At 38.2% G+C, this 24,384-nt stretch overlaps 1 protein-coding gene across 1 annotated transcript; it reads right to left on the minus strand.

Moving 5' to 3' along the window:
* Positions 1–480: 480 nt before the first annotated feature.
* On the minus strand, positions 481–23,976 carry LOC135472891 (armadillo repeat-containing protein 3-like). Its single transcript, XM_064752608.1, is given in 23 exon segments — positions 481–1,493; positions 2,383–2,478; positions 4,657–4,819; positions 6,552–6,749; positions 9,081–9,182; positions 9,581–9,681; positions 9,683–9,720; positions 10,145–10,269; positions 10,846–10,982; positions 12,406–12,478; positions 12,969–13,145; positions 13,546–13,654; positions 14,769–14,921; positions 15,543–15,656; positions 16,225–16,369; positions 17,595–17,734; positions 19,200–19,326; positions 19,699–19,874; positions 21,815–21,886; positions 22,166–22,291; positions 22,543–22,660; positions 23,308–23,369; positions 23,896–23,976. Coding segments are annotated over 22 exon segments (2,649 nt in total). The 5' UTR covers positions 23,356–23,369; positions 23,896–23,976; the 3' UTR covers positions 481–1,382.
* Between the last annotated feature and the right edge of the window lie 408 nt (positions 23,977–24,384).

The raw sequence follows: 24,384 nt of genomic DNA on the forward strand, positions 1-24,384 counted from the left end.
CGGGATATTAAGTACCGTATTCCATTTCGTGAAATAAAGTAACATTCTAAGTAAGTAAATAGATAAATGTATTTTCGGACTCGGCTTTCATTGATCTATCTTGTTATTAATACCTTAATTGCCAGTGGTATTTTCCTGTAATTCACAGTTACCAGATCAGGTTTCTTTCTTTTAATTTAACACGTCATTTGACAATACAATGCCGAATAAATATAGAAATACGCATCGCTATCTTCGAGACGGAATTTAATTTGTAAATAGTCTTACATCTTTGTACACTTTCTTTTGGAAGATAGGAATAAAGTAAAACTTATGAACGTTATCTAGTACAGCAATTCAGCCATTTTGTTTCTCCTTAGCGTTTGGTTATTCGTTACATGTTTACACCATTCAATTAAGATAAGAAATTAAAAAAAAACCCGATCAGGCTTCGCAAATGATAAAAAACAACAGGGCATTTTTCAACAGATTTTTGTTTTTATTTATGTACATATCACAGTCACATCTCTCAACCACAGGCATGAAGACACTTTTTTCACATTACAAGGCATTAGACACAAGGAATCTTTAACTTTGATTTTTTTTAAAGCAGTTTATATCCATATGTGTTTCCAAGAACAAAAACAATGATTGTGAAGAATAAGCCAGTTTGACACTCCACATTTAAAATAAATAACAGCAAATGATATGAGTAGGTGTATGGAATGACACAAGCCTGCAACTAAAAATCTCTCCATGATTTTGGGTTTCTTGGACAAAACTGGAATACAACACCTCTAGCAACATTTTAATGTGTAGGTCAAAATGACAGCTTTACGCTTGTAACTTATAACAAATAACAAATATATACAAATTTATATGAAAAATATAGAATAACTTTAATACACAACCTTCAGTAAATGAAACACTATTTGGTGGGAATAAAGACAAAAAATGCCCAAAATGGTTGGACGGAGCGTTTGTGAAGGAAGGATGTGTAGGATTAAATACAACCTCAAGACTGAATGTGCTCATGACGGCCATCTTTGTGTTTCTTATAGGTCATCTATTGTACGTTAGCAAATGGTGAAAAAAATCAAGATGACTGCCATAAGATTTTGCTATTTAATTCTACAGTATGAATTCATTTGTAAACCAAGCAAAAAATGTCACAGGTACAATTTAATTTTCACGGATACAAACAGAATTTAATGAAAAAAACATTTGCTGGAAATTCAAATGATGAAGTGGAGTAAACTGGACGTTACACAACACAGCTGATGATATTTGCACATAACGTTGTTTTATGATTCCTTGTCCATCACTGAAGACATCCTGATATCACGGATTGAGTTCTTCACCAACTGCCACAAAGTGATAAGCAGTGAGTGAGGCAGTCTTGGTTACAGCTTCTGGTAGTTTGTGGCTTCAATTGAGTCAGCGAGTAAAAGGCCTCCAGGGTTATGTACCAGGTCCACCACATACCATTTGGGAGGAAACACCGGATCCGAGGGCTGAAAAAAAAAAAAAAAAAAAATCCAAGATTACCATCAAGAACAAGTAAATCCTTGTAAATATGCAAAAGTGTGCATGTATCAAGCTGGTTTTTGAAACTGGGTCTGAAGAGTAAAAAAAATTATTACATCAGCGCTCAAAGTTTTTCATAATCTGACAATATTTTAAGCCATTGTTGTGCAGAAACCAACCAATCTGAATCCAGAAAATCATCAAATTTTGGGAATGAATGGATCTGGCTGGTTTTCAAACCCCATCTGAGGTTACTTAAAATGAACAGGCAAACCAAATTTCATCAAAATCGGAAAATACTTGGAGCAGTTATTGCACAGAAACCAACAAAAATCAGGCTAATGGAATATATGAAATACACAAAAGCACAGACAAAGGCACACAGACAATTTTCTGGCTGGGGCGGAAAATTGCACATTTTGAATGTCTTTTCACTTTGATTTCAAAGTTCTTGTCATGGCAACCAGACTTCCCCACAAAAAGAACGAACGCCAAAATTAAGAGAGCTACACTGGAGAATACGGCAAAAAGTCACTTCACCCTAATTAAATCAAATATTCTGTATTTATCAAGAATAACTCCTTTCATTGCCTTTCATTAAATGTCAGTCTCGGATCTGTGTTATTTACAGAGTTAAAGTTTGAAAAACCTATACTGTAAGTAACTTTTTTAACTTTTAGGAATTTTATTATTGATTCTGAATGGTATAACCACATGAGCAGAAGATGCTGATAATTTGTGACAGGTAAACATCAAAGTTATTCACAAATTTGACTTGATTAACACTGATAAAACATTGGTGAAAACCTCTGGTGCAGCCTTTTCAACCATAAACTTCTGGGAATACAGTATACAGGATACTGTTGTTATACTCACTGTTTCGGGTTCAGTTGGCAACAGCACCTCATTCCAGGCCCGGTAGTACTCCCCTCTCACCAGTGTACATGGTAGGGCTATCTTGTCTGCCAGTACCTGTAAACATACAGCAAGATTAAGATCTGCACTACTGTGTGTGTCAATGGTATGTGGTGCATGTATGTTAAATCAAAAACAGCACTGCTGGCACAAAACGTATGTGTGTTTGGGATCAGTCTAGCAAATAATATTACAATAGTAAGTTTTAGGGTGCCTTCCTTTTTAACTGGCATGACATCAATGATCAGCAGTCTACGCTACATGTGCAATCTGTTTATTTATTTGATTGGTGTTTTACGCTGTACTCAGGAATATTTCACTTATATGACAGGAGCCAGCATTATGGTGGGAGGTAACCAGACGCAGCCCAGGGGAAACCCGGGACCGTCCGCATGTTGGTGCCAGACCTTCTCACGTACGGCCGGAGAGGGCATGTGCAATCTAAGATCCGCTACTACATGTACATGGAAAAATACCTTGGCATTAAGCAATAATCATCCAATGCTCGGCATGCGATAATAATATGAAGTAAAGAACTCCTTACTTCAAAGACCAACCGGGTCCTCCGTGGCTCAGTTGGTTAGTGTGCTAGCGCAGCGTAATGACCCAGAAGCCTCTCACCAATACGGTGAGTTCAATTCCAGCTCAAGGCTTCTTCTCTGGCCGCAAGTGGGAAGGTCTGTCAGCAACCTGCTGCCCCGGGCTCTGCCCGGTTTCCTCCCACCGCAATGCTGGCCGCTATCGTATGAGTGAAATATTCTTGAGTACAGGGTAAAACACCAATCAAATAAATAAATAAATATTCATGGTCATGATTATACCACAGGGTGATGTCTGACACCTCCAGTTGTTTGCCTACTCACGATTATAATCCCTACCCTTATACCACAAAAATCAAGGAGAGCCTTAACACAATGGGTACAGTCCAGAGTTCGTCCACAGCTTGATGCCGCAGAGATATCAAATCTGCATGAAACTCTGCTAACATACGATAGACAATACTCCTTTCTAGTGTTGACTCTAAATGTTAGCATACATGCCACACATACCAGAAACACTGCATCGTATATCTCTAGCATATTTACATAAACTGACAGCCGAAAGAAACTTTACGACTCCGTGAGTTAAACTGAACCAGGCTTGTCAGCTCATTAATACCAAATTATTGTAGGAAAACATTGTATGAAGCATATTCCCATGTGCAACACGTGTCATATACGCCCACACGACTTTGTTTTGTGACAACGAAGAAAGTTGAAAAACCACATGACCCATGGATAGCTGCAATGGGACATGTAATAAGTGCATAAAAACGTTAAAACGTGGCAGCAGTGTGATGGTGTGGGGTGGGATTTGTGGAGAGGAATGGACACCACTGGTCATCATCTATGGGAATCTAACAGCTCAACGTTATGTGGATGAAATTCTACGCCCTGTTGTACTGCCATTCCTTCAACAGCAGACGCATGGTGTCCTGTACCAGCATGACAACACCAGACCCCATACAGCTCGAGTTGTGCAGAACTTCCTGGCCGCCAATGACGTCTTGCCTTGGCCTGCATGTTCCCCAGATATGTCCCCTACACAACACCTTTGGGACATCATGGGTCGTCGAGTAAGACAATGGCCACACCTTGCAGCCAACCAACAAGAACTGGCGTTCGCTCTCCAAGATGAATGACAATGAATCCCATGTCATCTCATCAAATAACTGAGTTTTTCCATGCATCGGAAAATTTTTGCAAGCATCAAAGCAAGGGTTGGCCACATGCGATATTGATTGGTTTTGATATTGACTGATTTTAAAAGTAATCAACTTTTTGTATACTCTGCCCATTGTTAGCCAAGATGGAATGGATATTTTTCTACCCCTGCTTGGATTGTTCACTTGTAAAATGATTTGAAGGCTGCTTTGTCCGTTCTTACTCAAAACTTTCAATATCTCAAGTCACTGGTCTTTACAATGTATTAAACGTCAGTCATCCTTTTTTTTGCTTTGGCAAAATAAATTGATTTTGTAATGTTTCAGTTTAAGCCTTCAGTTCATATGTGAACGATATAATCTGATGTATACATATATGTATCTATCTTTGTACAATGACTACTTTTCGCACATTGGACAGTGTTGAGTCTAAGTCTACCCCAGTTAAACTTTGCGCGTGGCTTACTGGATCAGTTTTCTCTGAACACTGTGATGTCATCATACTAATATTTAACAACAGTACAATGCAGTACCTTGAACAGCAGAGCCCTGTGAACGTGGATTCCAGCTTTGATCTTCCCTATTGGAACCACATTTGATTTCAGCTCAAATTTGACTTGGCTCATGGGAAGTTCCCAGCTGAAGTTAGAGACCTGACCCCTCTCAATGGCACCTCCTAATTTCTCAGATACATACCTGAAAAAAGATGAGTCAGAATGAGTTCAAAATGATGTAAATGTATGTTTACATATAAAATTAGTTCATAATATGACAGTTTAAGTTGCCTTACATGAAGTTCAAGAGAAATCACCTGCCTTCCACCCATGTAACATACATCTGAACATCACATGTAAGAAAGTCTGTCAGTTACTTGCTAAAAGCTGGCGGTTTACTCTGGTTTACATTGGTGGACACAGGTGGCTCTTTAAGGCTTGTCTACAATTAAATCTCACCATCAAAGATGTGAAATATTCTTGAGTAGGGCCTCAATGATTACCTACAAACACGCTGGTTTGCATCACACTACAATCTGAATACAAGTGATTTTCCTTCTGATGTCTGGGATGGACAGAGGAGTGACTTCATGAGTGAGGATCTGTACTTACTGTGCCAGAATCTGAACCTACTATGCCCGACAGGTACTTATTGTGTGAGGATCTGTACTTACTGTGCCAGGACCTGTACTTACTGTGCCAGGACCTGTACTTTATGTGTGAGTGCCTGTACTTACTGTGCTAGGACCTGTACTTTATGTGCCAGAACCTGAACCTACTGTATAACAAGAGGTACTTATTGTGTAAGGATCTGTACTTAATGTGCCAGGACCTGAACCTACTGTACGACAAGAGGTACATAGTGTGTGAGGATCTGTGCTTACTGTGCCAGGACCTGTGCTTATTGTGTGAGGATCTGTACTTACTGTGCCAGGACCTGTACTTAATGTGCCAGGACCTGAACCTACTGAATGACAAGAGGTCCTTAGTGTGTGAGGATTTGTACTTACTGTGCCAGGACCTGAACCTACTGTATGACAAGAGGTCCTTAGTGTGTGAGGATTTGTACTTACTGTGCCAGGACCTGTACTTAATGTGCCAGGACCTGAACCTACTGTATGACAAGAAGTACTTATTGTGTGAGGATCTGTACTTACTGTGCCACGGCCTGTACTTAATGTGCCAGGACCTGAATCTACTGTATGACAAGAGGTACTTATTGTGTGAGGATCTGTACTTAATGTGCCAAGACCTAAACCTACTATTCTACGACAGGTACTTATTGTGTGAGGATCTGTACTTACTTTGCCACGGCCTGTACTTAATGTGCCAGGACCTGAATCTACTGTATGACAAGAGGAACTTATTGTGTGAGGATCTGTACTTACTGTGCCACGGTCTGTACTTAATGTGCCAGGACCTGAATCTACTGTATGACAAGAGGTACTTATTGTGTGAGGATCTGTACTTACTGTGCCACGGTCTGTACTTAATGTGCCAGGACCTGAATCTACTGTATGACAAGAGGAACTTATTGTGTGAGGATCTGTACTTACTGTGCCACGGCCTGTACTTAATGTGCCAGGACCTGAATCTACTGTATGACAAGAGGTACTTATTGTGTGAGGATCTGTACTTACTGTGCCACGGTCTGTACTTAATGTGCCAGGACCTGAATCTACTGTATGACAAGAGGAACTTATTGTGTGAGGATCTGTACTTAATGTGCCAGGACCTGAACCTACTATGCCAGGATCTGTACTTCCTGTGCCAGGATCTGTACTTACTGTGCCAGGATCTGTACTTACTGTGCCAGGACCTGTACTTATTGTGCCAGGACCTGTGCTCACTGTGCCAGAACCTGTACTCACTGTGCCGGGACCTGTGCTTACTGTGCCACGACCTGTAGTTACTGTGCCAGGACCTGTACTTACTGTGCCAGGACCTGTACTTGCTGCCTGAGCGAGGGTATGGGCTGTATCTTGGCCACCACTTCTTCTATGTACTTGAGAAGACTGGGGTCTGGGGGAGGACTGTAAGGCTTGTCCTCACTCTCCATCTCCTTCTGAAGCTGAGCCTGTAGTTCCTCCTCCTTCTGCTTCTCCTCACGCTCTCTCTGGGCTTTGGTTTTACTGTTAACAGAGATAGGGCTTTGAGTTTGATACAAGCGTACAAAAAGATAAAGAGATTTGTTTTCGCCAAGATAAACCTGGCTTTCATTTCACTGTAACCTCTTGACTTTGAGCTTATTACAAAAATATTTTGGGCTTTTAATTTGCTGCATTACACAGACAAAGTTCAATGAGAAAGCACAATTGGAGTTTGGTTTCACCACGTACAACAGTAATAAAGGAACACAACAATAATATTATAATGAGACTATGATACTTGATACTGCTTGTAAATGTTTATGACCCAAAACTCTACTAAACCATAGTACTGGGCCCATACAAAATCAGTTCCAGTTAGCTTTGGTATTACTTTAGCAGTAGAGGTATCTGCTTTTACTACTGAAGACAGGGCTTTTAACTTTGACTAGAAAACTTAAAATGCCACACAATTGTTGTTTGTTTCACTTTAGTACTTAAAACCACACAATGCTCAACGACGTATTCTGTTACATGAGTTGTGCACCAAACATTGCTCTACCAACTACTAGTATGTAGTTTTCCCCCAAACAGACAGGTGTTGCAGAAAAACTGGAAGAAAACATGGATTCGAGCATACAAAAACACTTGTGAGAAGAAAACAAAAGATCATGAGTCCAGTGAAAAGACCAGTGAAAACCATATTCAAACTTTCACTTTCATAGATTAAAATGCAATCAAATATAACAATACTAAGGTGTGCCTTATTTCGGTTCACCCAAAACAACTGTATTTAAAGTGAGAATGTGCAAGAGTAAACATTACACTAACACACAAATTTATTTCAAAGGTCATAATAAAAGTAGAAAAAGCCTGACTTCTCTGGCATATGGCATTATCAGTACAGTCCAAAAAGCCCACCATAAATATGAGCTTAACTCAGTATAAAAAATAAAAAGAAAAATATATAAAAAAATAAAAAAAATTAAGTGAAGGTACATTTAGTTTTCATTGGTTATTTGATTAAGTCTGACATATGTTTTTGTTTTCTTCCACTCAGCATAAAATGGATGAGAGGCACTCTGCTCACACTTGTTATTTTTTAGGCGGACTGGGTGGTTTTTAGGGAGGGGTGGGAGGGTAATAGTTTAATAGGGAAGGGGTATCACATGAGGGTCAGTAGTCTACTCACCCATACGCCCTGACAACAGAGAGTTTAGCAGAAGGTATAGTAAACTTAAACCACAGTATAACCAAGGTTCATTTATCGATCTACAATTGGCTACTGAAGGACACTGTAGTTTACTGATACAGTGGCAGTCATGACAATGGGAGGCAAGAAAAGAACATGGCTCACAGACAAGGTGCATATACAAGACAAAAATAATGATATTTTGGCTAGAGCCAAGCTGGCGTGTGCTGGACTTGAACACATAAACCATGATGTCCAAGAATTGTCACTTTCCAAGACAACCTAGCTGATGACTGAGCCAATAAAGGTCACATCAGGAATTCACAGTTAAATTAATTATCTCTACTGTGTTCTTTTCAAATAGTATCACATTCATTTCATACCACATATTTCAAGTACACGTAGTATATTTTTTTTAAGTTGATAATAAACACACTAAATTCAAAAACCTTGCTTTGCATTAACACTAACATGCTGACAGCAGAGAGTATGCTTTAGTAATTCATGATTCGTACCTATGTCCTAATATTTCCGATCAGTGAGTCAAAGTGTAATGATGAAAACTATTTTTGTCTTAGCTCTTGGACACAAAAAAAAACCCATCATGAATATAAGTGAAAAAGTCTTGAAAAAAAAAACTTCACAGGATCATGAAGCTGTCTTAGCACAGACTTAGTCTTAATGTCACACATTTTTGCTGTGCTCATACCTGACTAAGGTATGTGGAAGGTCTGTCGGCTACCTGCGGATGGTCGTGGGTTTCCCCCCGGGTTCTGCCCGGTTTCCGCCCACCATAATGCTGGCCACCGTTGTATAAGTGAAATGTTCTTGAGTACGGCGGTAAAACAAAACACCAATCAAAAAAAAAAAAAAAAAAAAAAAAAAACCTGACTAAGCACCGGAATTTTTATTTTAAAATAAATAGCAGAAGTAAACTGTCATTAAAATGGTGATCATTAGTGCTTATGGTCAAAGCTATGATCAGGATTAATTCCACCAGTTAAGACTAAGTTTGTACTAAGATTTGTGATTCTGTCGTCTCATCATTATACAACAGAAAATGACTACATCTATAAACTTCTACTATATCAGAGTGTGCATCATTTATCCTGGGTTACCAGGTAAAACAGAGAAAAGGAGGAAAGACAGTCATTACCAGGGGTAAAAATATGAGCTTTACTTACGTTTTGGACTCCCTTCCTGTTCTAGAGGACTTGCCAGATATGCTGGTTTTTGAAGCATCTGTTTTAAGCTCCAGGTCTGACTGCTGTTGTAATGTGGATGGGCTGTAGAGCATTGAACACACAGATGATTTACCGATGACAGTTCAAGCAACTTCAAACATCCCTTACAAAAGATGACATATGCACCCATTCAAACGCCACAGAAACTTGAGTTATCCCCCTTTGATAACTGCTGAAAAACAACTAATCTACCTTCAAAAGTTCATCTTCAAACAGTAATAAGTTGAAAAATTAAGTTGAAAAATTGTATGAAGCAAACTGTACACATATATACAGAAAGGCCTGTAATTTACAATTTACCTGTGCATCAATAAATCCAGTTCTTTATGAATCTGACATGCAATTCCTTATTTCACAAGGAAAACCAATGACTTTGATGGAGGGAATAGCGTATGAAATTTTTACAACACCTTTATTTACATGTAAATTCCAATACTCACTTAGGTAGTGCATTAACAAGTAGAACAGCGAGTTTCTCATTCAACTCTTGTTTGCCATACTCTTCAAGAGGAAGGAACTTAGAGCCTGGCCTCAGCTGACCCCGCATCATAGAAGCCATTACTGATCCCATTGGCTGCACCTGGGAACATCAAAACAAATTTACATGTGTAACACTGTGTACAGTGCCCATAAATGCTCAACAAATTCAACAAGCAAAGTATAATTTTAGTTGCCATTTGAAAACATAATTGTTCAGATTTTGAAGATTAACATATATTTTAGTGTAGGGAAACATATACAAACTTAACAGAGGCATAAAATAACTTGTTCAAATCAGATAACCATTCCTCTGGTATGCTTAGACATGTTTGCTAAAGACTTGAATTTTAACCCATTTTAAAAACTTGCCAAGCAGCTCCTTATTAAATAGACTTGCCAGTATGAAAGGATAATGTATGGTAATTTTGATGTAAAATTGACTGAGGTTCACAAATCACGCACATCCTGGTGTTCTGAAATTGCCAGAAATACATCTTTTAATCTGTTGAGAAAATCCTCCTTACTTAGTCTTCCTGTGAGTGCATATTTGGCAGACAGATTGTTGTCCAGGAGTTTTTCTAGGGCCACTGCAGCAAAAGCATTTTGTCTTGTTGTGGATAGCTGGATCTCCTGTAGTGTTGCCATGCCACTGTAAAACAAAATAACTTTTTTTTGAGTAAACTAAAACCATTCTGTTAAAAAGAAACATCATAGCATGGAATTTAAATTATGCTTAATAATCAGCAAAATAAATATCAAAAAAATAACGAATTTTATCTGTTTTAGAAAAACTTCAAGACTTCTTGCTCAGGTTTGCTGTCCACTTCCATGGATGTCTAATGAGTGATGGTTGCAAAGTTGTCACCCTCGGTTAAATGCTCCAGAGAGAAGTGCAAGCTTTACCTGGTACAGTGTAGTATGGCAAAGCAACAAACAAATGTTTGATTTATATTTCTTACATGTAGCTGAAGCTGATTAATTTACCACATAACACAGTATTAAGGAAACACAATGTGCTTGCTTGACCATTAGCTCAATCACACACTGACTGCTCTCATAATGTTCCCAGGCTTGTAATATGGTCGCAAATATGATCTTGCTAATGTTACGCGTATTAAATTGTTAGGATCCTTGTTCAATGTATGTTAATTTTTGATACTGACTGGGATGCAGCTATCATTTTCTTTCCCTTGAGACAACTGTTTTTAGAAGAATATTGTCTTACCCAAGTCGACAGATCTCTGCAGCGGTGGGTTCGTCCACAGCACATACACTAACCGCCCAGGCTGAGTTCCTCCTCACTTCATCGTCACAGGAGGTAAGCAGAGCGACCAGTGGTTCCAGGCCACCCGCTTCACGCAGCTGTAACATTAGGGACAATTGTAACCTGTGCTTCTTATCAGTGTACACACATCAAGAAAATACTCCGCTTTTCACTGGACAACAACGGTCACATGGGGTAGAGATATATTCTTAAATCCTGAAGAAACGTCAAATGTTTCTGCTGAGTAGGTTATCTCCCTTTGTTGGGTTGTGAATACAATGGTCGCATCGCTGAAGCGATTCACGTATAATATCAATCTTCTGCAATAAGCTGATGGGTTTTTGCAGGATAAATTCGTTACATGATTACCCAGTGATAGGATATGGAAATATATGGTGTCAGTAATCCTCATGTTAAGCGAGGCTGACGCCAAGCCCAATGTGAAGGTTACTGACACCATATATTTCCGTATCCTATCACTGAGTAACCATGTAACTAAAAATACAAGTATGTAGAGAGAATTTTAACTGGTAATTGTCATGAGCAAAGAAATTTTTGCAGCATGTCAGCATATGTGTTACACTATTAACAGGTTAGAGGACGAAACCCAAACATCTCCTGACAAACACTCAAAATTATGGATTTCCAACAGATTTATTTTCATGTTAAGCGAAGCTGACGCCAAGACCAATGTGAAAGTTAATGACACCACATATTTCCGTATCCTATCACTGAGTAACCATGTAACTAAAAATACAAGTATGTAGAGAGAATTTTAACTGGTAATTGTCATGAGCAAAGAAATTTTTGCAGCATGTCAGCATATGTGTTACACTATTAACAGGTTAGAGGACGAAACCCAAACATCTCCTGACAAACACTCAAAATTATGCATTTCCAACAGATTTATTTTCATGTCAAGCGAGGCTGACGCCAAGCCCAATGTGAAGGTTAATAACACCATATATTTCCGTATCCTATCACTGGGTAACCATGTAACTAAAAATACAAATATGTAGAGAAAATTTTAACTGGTAATTGTCATGAGCAAAGAAATTTTTGCAGCATGTCAGCATATGTGTTACACTATTAACAGGTTAGAGGACGAAACCCAAACATCTCCAGACAAACACTCAAAATTATGGATTTCCAACAGATTTATTTTAGAAAACATTTTGCTATATTGCAGAAGCAGTACGTGTCGTAATGGTGAAGGAAACTGGGCAGAGCATGAGAAAACCAAATCACCCTGCAGGGTATATCATGAGCCCCCTGACTTAAAGCCACAGCTGCACAAGTCGGAGATGGTTTCAAACCTCCAACCTCACTGGTTTTGGTTAAGCTCACCTCTGACGAAAGCCACTGGTTTGCTAGGTCAACAGCCAGAATACAGACTTTTACAGCAGAACTAGCAAAAGCTAGAATCAACAATTACCTGCACAAACCCTATGACCAAGCACTGATGAGTGCAGCAAGAGCAAGAAGGTTTAAATACTACTACAGATGTTAAAGCAATCTTACCGCCGTTCTGGAATCTGTGTCACAAACATAGGCTGCCAACCCTAGAGCTGCTTTGGCCTGGACTGTGGTAGAGCTGAAATCATATGGTAAATTGTTCAGAATTATTTTCTATCGCCTCACTCAGCATCACACTGAATTTTGTGAATAAATTATACACACTACTCGAACTACAATGACACAGTAGTTTATTAAGTTGACCGGTGCTTTTCACCATACTCAAAAAGTTTTTCACCTATATAATGGCAGTCACTTTTACAGGTGGAGGAAACCTGATCGGAGCCTGATGAACATTGAGATTTATCCCCTATTTAGAAGACTGTCTTGCCTTGGTTATGTGAGCTACACCAAGAGAATACTGGTTAATAGTATTTTAACGTCACAAGTAAAAGAATTCTACAGACTTTGTTAGTCTAATCTGGAAAGAATACAAAGTGTAGCCATGTGCTTGAAGGTAATAGAGGCCATATTCACATCAACACATACAGAAATCCCAATCTCTATGACACACACAGCTTAACACAGTATTCTTGTCTTGTACTCAATTTCCACAGTGATGTCCTGACCTGGTTTTCAGAGGAGGGATGAGTGCTGTGACCACGCCTTTAGCCTGAGCCTCGGCCCTGTTGGTCTCGTCCTGAGCCAGGTTGGTCAATACACAGGCCACGTTTGCCACAGTGCTGTCATGACCGTCACCCAACAGAGAGATCAGAGGTTCAAGTCCATTCAAACTGACCACCTCACTGAAACAGAAAACACCACAGTGCTCAAGGGATCAATTCTTTAATAGACCCAGAAAACTAATATACCTCAATCAGCGCCACAACAAAATTTCCAACATGAAATAAGAGCGGAACTGGAATTTCAAAGTCTCAGGTTGTTAAAGTGATGACCTATTCAGGTGATGACCTGAAGCTTGCTTGTTTGACGTTCCAATAACACATATGTGTACAGGATAACCCCTACCAGATTCGAAAAAAAAATTATCACACAAAAAAAGAAACCTAACAAAAGACAGGTTCACTGAAATTCGAAATAACAAGAATTCTCCGCGACCAATCAATTCCTGGCTTAGTTTCACACATCCAATTACATTTTGCATTAATCTGATATACATTACATGTATGTCAACCAGTCACTTACCTGGCATTAATATTGTTTCCTGTGGTGAGGTTAGCCAGGGTCAGGGTTACCGCTTCCTTCACACAGCACTGGTCATGGTGCAGGAGCTTTATCAGTGGGGGAAAGCCCTCTGTAACACCAAACATATACTATAGGTATAGTAACAAGCATTCAGGAAGTATTGTTTTCACAATACATATCCCTTACCAGCTTGGGTTGTCAGAATGATAAGTACGCCCAAGTTAAAACTATGAAGCAGTATTGGCAAAGAGTTCACCTGTAGGAGACAAATGAATGCAAAACTTCCAGTCCAAATATAAAGCACTGAACCATTTACCTTAACATATTTATCTGATATAGCAGGGGCCTTCGTGGCTCAGTCGGTTAGCGTGCTAGCGCAGCGTAATGACCCAGAAGCCTCTCACCAATGCGGTCGCTGTGAGTTCAAGTCCAGCTCGTGCTGGCTTCCTCTCTGGCCGTAAGTGGGAAGGTCTCTCAGCAACCTGCGGATGGTCGTGGGTTTCCACTGGGCTCTACCCGGTTTTTCCCCCCACCATAATGCTGGCCGCCGTCATATAAGTGAAATATTCTTGAGTATGGCGTAAAACACCAATCAAATAAATAAATAAATAAATCAAAAAAAATTGTGAATTTTGTTAATTACAATAATAACATGTATGCCTCAGCTCAGTACATGTAGTGCATACTTTTGAGAGACCATCCCTAGCATTCACTTTAACACTGTTTACCCTGTAATTGGATTTCAACGCTCACAGTATCACATAAGCTACATGAGCTAATCAGTGTAAAAAACAAATATATTTGGACAAAAATGGATCAAAACTACCCTTAACTAGAAGATGATCTATATCTCGTCATTGCGAAATCACATACCAAGTTTCAATTTAATACACTGTGAGTTATTCAGAAGAAAAAGAATGAAAACTATTTTGTAATGAATTGACAGATTGACGGACAGATAAACAGAAGAGCAGAAATTTACCATTTCCTCAGGTATTGGCAGGGGTGTAGTTAGAAAACGGTCAGATTTTGATAACACTGGCAGAGAAAGTCTGAGTAACCAGCCGTTATTATTATGCTTTTATGTGCATATTAACAAAGAGGTATTTGCACAGCATGGCACTGACAGCTCTTGTTGTAAGTCATATTTCAGATTTTAGAAAGATCTCCAGGTTTTCGTAAAACAAGCCAGACTTGGTGTATGATCTGTAGGTCTTACTTACCCCACTCCCTGATGGCGTCTCTACTGAGGAGGTTTTCACACATGATAGCCAAGGCCTGAGCAGCGGCTGCTATCACATCGGCATTCTCATGTGACAACAGGTGTATCAACATCTTCTCTGTCTCCTGCTCATGCAAGATCTTACGATTCTCCGCTGAAATACAACAAAAACAGGAACATTTACAATTGCATAACAGCTGCAAATTTAGCGCACAAAACATACATGTGCAAATATCAAGAGTTTCTCCATCTATCACCCTGAAGACTTTCAAGTACAAGCCTAATAAAACAAATGGGCAAATCTTGATGCAATAGGCCTTTTTCACATTTTGTGCAGTACTGAAACACACCAATGTTAATGTATACAAATAACATCAATGCTTGCGGTCAGAAATCATCAACGTATGGACTTTGATGCCCGCTGCTGACACTAAACTCTTGTTGATTCACTCATAAGCTTAGCACAGTGAAAAAACATAAATACTCATATATATATATAATACACATATATACTTCATATTTCCAGTTTTGTCCTACAAGACCCAACACGCATTCTGAGGGGGAAGGTGACAAATAAAATCATGAATTAACCTATGGACTGTAAGCTTCACTAGACGAAGGCCCATAAGTTTCACGCATTCAGGTATCTCTGATGTCGTCACAAATGCAGTGGTGTGACAAGGGAGGTAATTCAGCAGAGGCCTATGTAAAAAGATCTGTTACCAATGTCCCTGTTTAGTTGAATAAAAAAACCCTTCAACTTGCGCTATCTTACCATTCTTTGCTGATCTGGCAATTGCTTTGGCTGTGCACATTTTTACATCAGGTAACGTTGGCACAATGCTTTCTCCAAATGGATTATCATGACTCTCTTCATCTTTCTTCTTTCCTGAAGGTTAAAGAATCTCACATCACTGTATGATCCAGAATTTTCATGAAGTACACAGATGTCTTGACAAAGAAACTTAATCTGTCAATGTATAATACCTATACTGAACTTTTACTTTATTTTCTCACTTTAACTACAATCATATTCACACCAACTCACAACTCACATAAGACTCACAACTTTCTGTAACCCATTCAAGACTGACATGATCAATTTGTTTTGAAGTGAAAGAAAACAAAAATTTTCATGCGATCAATTTGTTTTAGCATGAAAGAAAACAAAACATATCAGTTTATATAGATTAATGTCAATGGGTTTGCTGGTAGGTGGGGAGAGGGGAATGTTAGGGGATATGTTTGTTGAATGGGATTACAGGTAAATACAGCTATTGTAATTTTCAGTATGTGACAGACTGTTACTGGTGAACATTCCCATTGCCACAAATCTTACAGATCTAGCAATCTGTGCTTAATTCTTCCTTCTTTACATTTGTGTATTTATTGACAAAAACCTGAAAAAGTTGTCTGTTACTTGTTAATGGATGTAGCATAGATATCCAAACACTGACCATCGCCCTTAGCACTCCTCTTGGCAGCTCTAGAGCCTCCTTTCTTCTCTGCACCACCTCCTTTAGCTTTAGCTTCTTCATCCATTGCTGCCTTATCTGTGATCAAATTTACTAATTTCTTCAAACCACCCGTTTCTTTCAATACCTGAAATTAGAAAATTCAAATATCTGTCACTATCTGTCAACAGACAGTGAAGACTGTTTCATGAAGAAATGTGAAAAAAATACTGATTATTATCTATTTTCCTTAAAAAAAAAAACAAATATGACAATTAAAAGAAAAAACAACAAATAATATACACTTAGTTATTTTGAAAGAGGGACCAAAATGGCCACAGCCTTAATACATCAACCGGAAACATGATATCTTGTCAATCATACCACATGCTTGAAATGGTTGAAAGGCAAAGCAGCTTATAGAAATAACTCACAGTTAAAACATTAAAACTGATAACATGACAGTGTTTAATAAAATTTTATCGATGTGTACCTTGAGCTGCGACATTTTGGTTATACAATATCACAGAAATAACACAGAAATTGGTAGCAAGGCTACAGAAGAACTCGCCTGTATAAGACACATGAATGCAAAACTTTAACTCAATGCACAAAGAACTGAAGTTGTGAATTTGGTAATTTTAGGTAATTAATATGCTCACAGAACGTCAGCGAGAAAACATCCCCCTTGCGTCATTGTGCTTTACATGCATGTAAAACTTCAGGTCAATACATACAATACCTTTTGAGATACCAGCCCTGACATTTTGTTTAACCGTGATTCTAATACACTGAGGAATACACCTAACTCAGTAATTCAGTAATTTACTGTATTTAATATGCACACTTCGAATCAACGATGTGAGCAAATCCTGAGCTCAAAACATGCGGTACTTTTTGAGGCACCACCCCTAACATTTTGTTTCACCTTGATTCTAATACATAATACACTACGTCAGGAATTCAGTAATTTATGGTAATATGTAATATGTACACACCCAATCAACGATGGGATATCCCCCTCGCCCTATTCTGCTCTACATGCGTGCAAATTTTGAACTGAATACATGCAGTACTTTTAGAGAAATCACACCCAACACTCTGTTTAACATAGATTGATTCTTACAAACAAGACAAGTCAGGAATTCAATGCCCCCTATACTATTCTGCTCTACAGCTCTACATTTTTAAGACATCACCCTTAACACTTTGTTTAACATAACTTTCTCTATTATTGGACACCGACCCCGATGCTCAGGTTACCACATAAGCTATAACTGTTCTATATAGGTAGATAAATCACAAATCCTGATAAAGATTATGTCAGCTGACAAGCTACTAATATACTCCAATGAAAGGGAATTTTCTATTACCTCCAAACTTTCTGTATCTTCCAAAAGGCTAGACAAGACCATAACAGCCTGGACATGTAAGTCATTCCACTCTGGGTGAGCCACAAAGTCAATCAGTCTCGACACACCTTCCAGTTCTCGTATTAAAGAGCGGTTTTCAGCTGAAAGACAAAACCCGCTCTTTACTTAGCTATTTTCACTGTGATTGACTGATTGAATTTTACAGATCTTCGTACAACTGTTTTAAGACATTAAACGAAGGATGCGCAAGGCAAGGAATAAAGACTTCAGTTCTATTTATTTATTTATATATTTGACTGGGGTTTTACACCACTCTCAAGAATATTTCACTTATATGACGGCTGCCAGCATTATGGTGGGTGGAAACCGGGCACAGCCCGAGGGAAACCGACGACCATCCGCAGGTTACTGAACACCTTCCCACGTACAGCCGGAGAGGAAGCCAGCATGAGCTGGACTTGAACTCACAGCGACCGCATTGGTGAGAGACTCCTGGGTCATTACACTGGCCTAGCGTGCTAGCCAACTGAGCCACGGAGACGCCGACTTCAGTTCTATACCAAATTTTACAATCTTAGTACTTAGGAAAATAAGCATATTCAGAAACTACACTCACTCTTCTTCTATCATGCTCAGACATTTGAGTTTTCCCACTGTGCATTCATACATTGGACTTAACTGTGTAGCAAGGTTTATCAATGTCTTAACATAGGTTTGAAAATGTCCTGAATGACATACTTGTCCATTATAAAGATTTGCACACTGCATGCTTAAAAAGCTACAACTGTGTCAAAACCTCTTCGTTCTTAAAGCAGGGTTAACTGATAAAGGATCAAGATAGTCTGAACTGCTTGCTTGCATTTACAGTTAATGACTATATAGTAAGTTTTGCAGGACCATACATAAACAACGTTTTTAGTCATTTCACATTTTGCCTTACTCAGCGCAAGCCATGTCTGACTTAATGCCACATGAGAAATATTATTACATCCCATAAGACAAACTTTACAGAAGCTGTCAAAGGCATTGTTTCTAAGTACAGTTATTGCATGGGTAAAATAGTGTTGTACATTGTAAATCCCCATTGCTCAAAGAAACCAATTGGTTTGTACCGTAAATCCTCGACAAACTCAACCAGTAACTACAGGTATTACTTCAGAGGCATTTTCAACACTAAAAATGTAGTGCTTAGGTAAGGTACATGTAAATCATGTTGGGGCATCCATGGCTCAGTTGGTTAGCCCACTAGCGCAGCATAATGACCCAGCAGTCTCTCACCAATGCGGTCACTGTGAGTTCAAGTCCAGCTCATGCTGGCTTCCTCTCTGGCCATATGTGGGAGGGTCTGCCAACAACCTGCAGATGGTCATGGGTTTTCCCCAGGCTCTGCCCAGTTTCCTCCCAACAAGATTTCCTGCTGGCAACTGTGGTATAAGTGAAATATTCTTGAGTACAGCATAAAACACCAATCAAATAAATAAATAAATGTAAATTATGTAATAACCTGTTGAGATCAGATAACACTTTTCTACTATGCCTAAACATGTACAATGTCAAAGGTCAAATTTGTTGAGGATTTAGGGCAAAGCTCTGAGAATATCTCACCATCTTGAGCAGCCCTGTCTAAGGCCAGCAGAGCCAACTGTTGGATAACAGCAAACTCTGACTTCAGCAGTTCTAAGATTGGTCGTAAGCCGTCGTATTCCCTCAGAGCCGATCGCGTCTGAAAGTCCTGGAGAGATATGAATCATAACTAAATTACCAGACACTGTTTGATTAATCACAGGTTTAGACAGACTCTGAAATCAGGGTTTCTTTGTGCTCTGCATCAACTTTTTACTGAGCTCAAAATGGAAAGAGAATAAATATTGTTTGATAATGGGGACATTAATATATGCAATGCCATGAAAGCTCAGAATGTAATGATCCAGCCTGTGTACTTAATCATTGTTGTTCTTTTCAATACAAGTACACACAAATTACATACTGCTTAATAGAAATGCATTACAGAAGTAACAAACTATTCAGAAAAACGGCTGCTAAAAGTATTTCTGTTCTTAGAAACGGGCATAACCTATTCAAAGCGTTATCTACAGATACTTACAAGTAATAATTTTGCCAGAGCCTCAATAGCATTCTTCTGGACATCAGGGTCAGGGGATCCTAAACATCGGACTAAAGGCTCAACCCCACCACACTCCCAGATAGACACAGTCGTACTAAACTCAGTGGCCAGGGAGGACAAGGCTAGGGCAGCAAACTCATGGACCAATGTCTCCTCTATAATACATGAGTGCATGCATAACTACATGTGAGAAGGTTTGTTACTTTGAAGATTGTGAATTAATTATGATCAGGGCTATATCTCAAGTCAATTCAATTCTGGAAAACGTTTGGGCTCCCAATCTAAACAAGCTATATTAAATCTAACAAGTAAATTAAACAAAAATATAATGGGTTACCAATAAAAAGTGTACAAATTTTCTTTCATTCACAGACTTAAAAGCTCTTAGAAAGCATCATTTTGAGTAAATTTCTTTTTGCACAGTCACAATGTCACCATTAAAGTTTGATATCAGAACCTTTAATGTTTTTTCTATATATGGCCCTCATGATCCCCACTGTAAGTAGTGTTTTTCACTTAAAGATTATTTTTTTTCATATGACACCTACTGATTGATTCCTCTACCTCCTGTGGCCACTTAGTGTTGGCATCAAAGGTATTATTACGCCTTTATGTGATTTTCAAAGTGCTTTTTCACAATGTTTTTCTATATATGGCCCTGATGATCCCCACTGTAAGTAGTGTTTTTCACTTAAAGATTAGCTTTTTTCATATGACACCTACTGCCTGATTCCTCTACTTCCTGTGGCCACTTAGTGTTGGCATCAAAGGTATTATTACGCCTTTATGTGATTTTCAAAGTGCTTTTTCACAATGTTTTTCTATATATGGCCCTGATGATCCCCACTGTAAGTAGTGTTTTTCACTTAAAGATTAGCTTTTTTCATATGACACCTACTGATTGATTCCTCTACCTCCTGTGGCCACTTAGTGTTGGCATCAAAGGTATTATTACGCCTTTATGTGATTTTCAAAGTGCTTTTTCACAATGTTTTTCTATATATGGCCCTGATGATCCCCACTGTAAGTAGTGTTTTTCACTTAAAGATTAGCTTTTTTCATATGACACCTACTGATTGATTCCTCTACCTCCTGTGGCCACTTAGTGTTGGCATCAAAGGTATTATTACGCCTTTATGTGATTTTCAAAGTGCTTTTTCACAATGTTTTTCTATATATGGCCCTGATGATCCCCACTGTAAGTAGTGTTTTTCACTTAAAGATTAGCTTTTTTCATATGACACCTACTGATTGATTCCTCTACCTCCTGTGGCCACTTAGTGTTGGCATCAAAGGTATTATTACGCCTTTATGTGATTTTCAAAGTGCTTTTTCACAATGTTTTTCTATATATGGCCCTGATGATCCCCACTGTAAGTAGTGTTTTTCACTTAAAGATTAGCTTTTTTCATATGACACCTACTGATTGATTCCTCTACCTCCTGTGGCCACTTAGTGTTGGCATCAAAGGTATTATTACGCCTTTATGTGATTTTCAAAGTGCTTTTTCACAATGTTTTTCTATATATGGCCCTGATGATCCCCACTGTAAGTAGTGTTTTTCACTTAAAGATTAGCTTTTTTCATATGACACCTACTGATTGATTCCTCTACCTCCTGTGGCCACTTAGTGTTGGCATCAAAGGTATTATTACGCCTTTATGTGATTTTCAAAGTGCTTTTTCACAATGTTTTTCTATATATGGCCCTGATGATCCCCACTGTAAGTAGTGTTTTTCACTTAAAGATTAGCTTTTTTCATATGACACCTACTGATTGATTCCTCTACCTCCTGTGGCCACTTAGTGTTGGCATCAAAGGTATTATTACGCCTTTATGTGCTTTTCAAAGTGCATTTTCACAGGCCAATCTTCTGATTTTAAATTCTGAACTGTCTACATCTTAATATCCACTTCAAGAGATCAAGTCAATTTATTGAACTGACTTTTCCCCTGGAAGTGATGTTGGTTAATAGTTTGTGACACATAGGAATGAAGTGTAACTAAATAAATATGGTTTTTCATTTCAATTCCACTGATGTGAACAGTAGTGTCAGACAGTACTTTAAAATACTACATGAATATGGGACATTTACCTTCAGGGGCCAAAAGATTTATAATAGATGGAATTGCAGATTCTTCTTTCCGTAAAACTTTGCGAACTTCAGCTGCAAAAAAAAAAAAAAAAACAAAAAAAAAACACACATTATTTGTAATTAAACAAGTATATTTAATTCTAAACACAATACACTGAGTAATAGCATTGCATTAAAATTTCAAAACAAAGTTCCATAATGCTTATGCAGTATTTGTCACCAATTTGACCATTCATGTGGCATATTGCAGTTTCTGAATAAAGTATGTGTATTAACAAATCCACCTATTTCTGCCCTGGAACAAACTTTCCAAATCATTTCCATGACCAACAAGAGGTAAGATTGACTTACGATGAGCAGTGAGCACACTAAAGGCTGAGCATGCATTTCTCCGCACAATTCGGTCCTCGTGCTGGATGAGTTTTAATAAGCTGTCAACTGCACCAAGGTCCAAAAGATTCTTTTTGTTATCATCACCTTCAGAAAAATAAAAATAAAAAATAATGGGTTTCAGAAATTTCTAATACATTTTCTATTCTCTAACAGTTTATGTTGAAAAAAAAGTAATTGTAGTTTCTATGAATTTGTACATCCAGCCTTTCTTTTTCTTTTTAAACATTACTTTTCCAGGAGTTCTTTCTGAAGTTAGCTTTACACTGGGTACATGAGCAAATTATTAATACAGAAAACTCATCTTTTATGATCTTGAAATGATTAAATGCACATACATTTCTCAGCGAACTTGTAAATAGATTCACATGCTTTGCTGAGTACATCTTCCTCAGGACTGTCTAACATCAGCACAGCTGTAGCAGCTTGTCTGCTCTCCACCTGTAAGGCATCAAACTGAAAAGCAAATCAAACGTGTACAAAAGCTTAAAATGGCCTTAGTAAAAGAAATCATTACAAGAATTATTGCTGATCATGTTTTTAAAATGCAGTAATAGCCACATCATTAAAATGCATGGACTAGAAGCAGTAGAAGATAAAAAAATAATTAAAAAAAACAAAAATGACATCAACGGCGATAGATGTCAAAACAACTAAATTTGGAGTGAGCCGAAGTTGAGGACACTTAGCTGGTTTTGCATTCCCAGTATGTTCACTGAATACACCATTCTCCAATATTTCTGACCATTAATGGAAAATGTATACAAAAAATAGAGGGATTATTAAGAAAAATAAAATATGCCTCAAAAACGAAAAAAAATCTCATATTTTTGGCGTAGTGCCCAGAATATCATACAATGTTACAGTTGCCCTATATATGTACCTTTCCATGTTATGATATCTTTCATCTAGTTGTCTCCTTTCCATTGCCTTGTGCAAGTGAAATGCCCTGATTCGCAGGGTCTCAAATACAAGCAGTCAGGTATTTAATGTGGTCTTACATGCATGTATGATAAAACCATTTCAATGAAACTAGTTCAGCCATTTAACTCTTTTTACAGTTATCTGAATACATATTCTATACAATACAACATAACACTTACAACATCATCTGGAGCAGCCTTTTCATCCTTCTTCACTTTCTTCCCCATTTTTATTTTGAAGTCTGAAAGTCAAAAATGCATACAACTTTAAACACAATAAAGTAAATCTGACATTACTAGATCAATTTTAAGTGTGAAAGAAAATCACTGTTACAAAAACAACATATCACCAATCGCTCTACATCGTCAATCAAAAGCCAGAGAACACCACTAGCATTACTACTGTTAAAAAACACGTACTACATGCACGTCAACCTAATGCTGATAGAAAATCACAGACTTATAGATTTGTTTATGACACTATTTGTCACAAGCGCACGACACAGGCGCACGTATTCCTTTAATGCACGAAGAGATCAAGCGACTGGCAAACTGTCAAAATCTTTTGTTTCCGCGATAGAATGCCAGGCGAAGTTGTCCAGCCGACGTCTATAATTTTGCAAACACGCGCTGTCACTTGTACCATTACGTTTATGGGCACCGCATGCCGGTTAAAGACCCGAATCCAGTATTGTAAGTCCTCACAAAATCACAAAGTTGTTTAATTACAGTCTACAGCAAACAAACTTAATGTTAAGAAAGACTTACGTAATATAGCACACGCCTGTTTCCTAAAACCAGTGGATATTGATCAAGTCATTCGCTTCTCCCTCGCTCATATTTGTTGTGGTGTTGCTATAGACGTTGCAAATTGTGTGCACAGGAATTGCAACGTAATAGTCGGTGATTCTCGGGGTTCTTCGTTGAATCCCGGAATATATCCGAGTTTGTCCGAGTAAAAACTACTTACATAACTTAATTTATCTATTGTTTATTTATTTGATTGGCGTTTTAAGCTGTACTCAAGAATATCTCTCTTATACGACGGCGGCCAGCATTATGGTGTTTTCAGAATGTTTTATACCTGTATCGCAGCTGTATATATGTACCCATGCATATTGTATTCCAGATGCATATAAACAGTTTAGCATTTTTGCATACAGCTAAATCTGCAGGATTGCTTTAACGAAAAAGCACACTTACAAATTCCGTGTGTACATATCTTAATGTCTGTTTGCTTTTCCACATTCTTATGTT

The sequence above is a fragment of the Liolophura sinensis genome, chromosome 8 (genome assembly GCF_032854445.1).
Source record: "Liolophura sinensis isolate JHLJ2023 chromosome 8, CUHK_Ljap_v2, whole genome shotgun sequence".
Taxonomy (NCBI): Eukaryota; Metazoa; Mollusca; class Polyplacophora; order Chitonida; family Chitonidae; genus Liolophura; species Liolophura sinensis.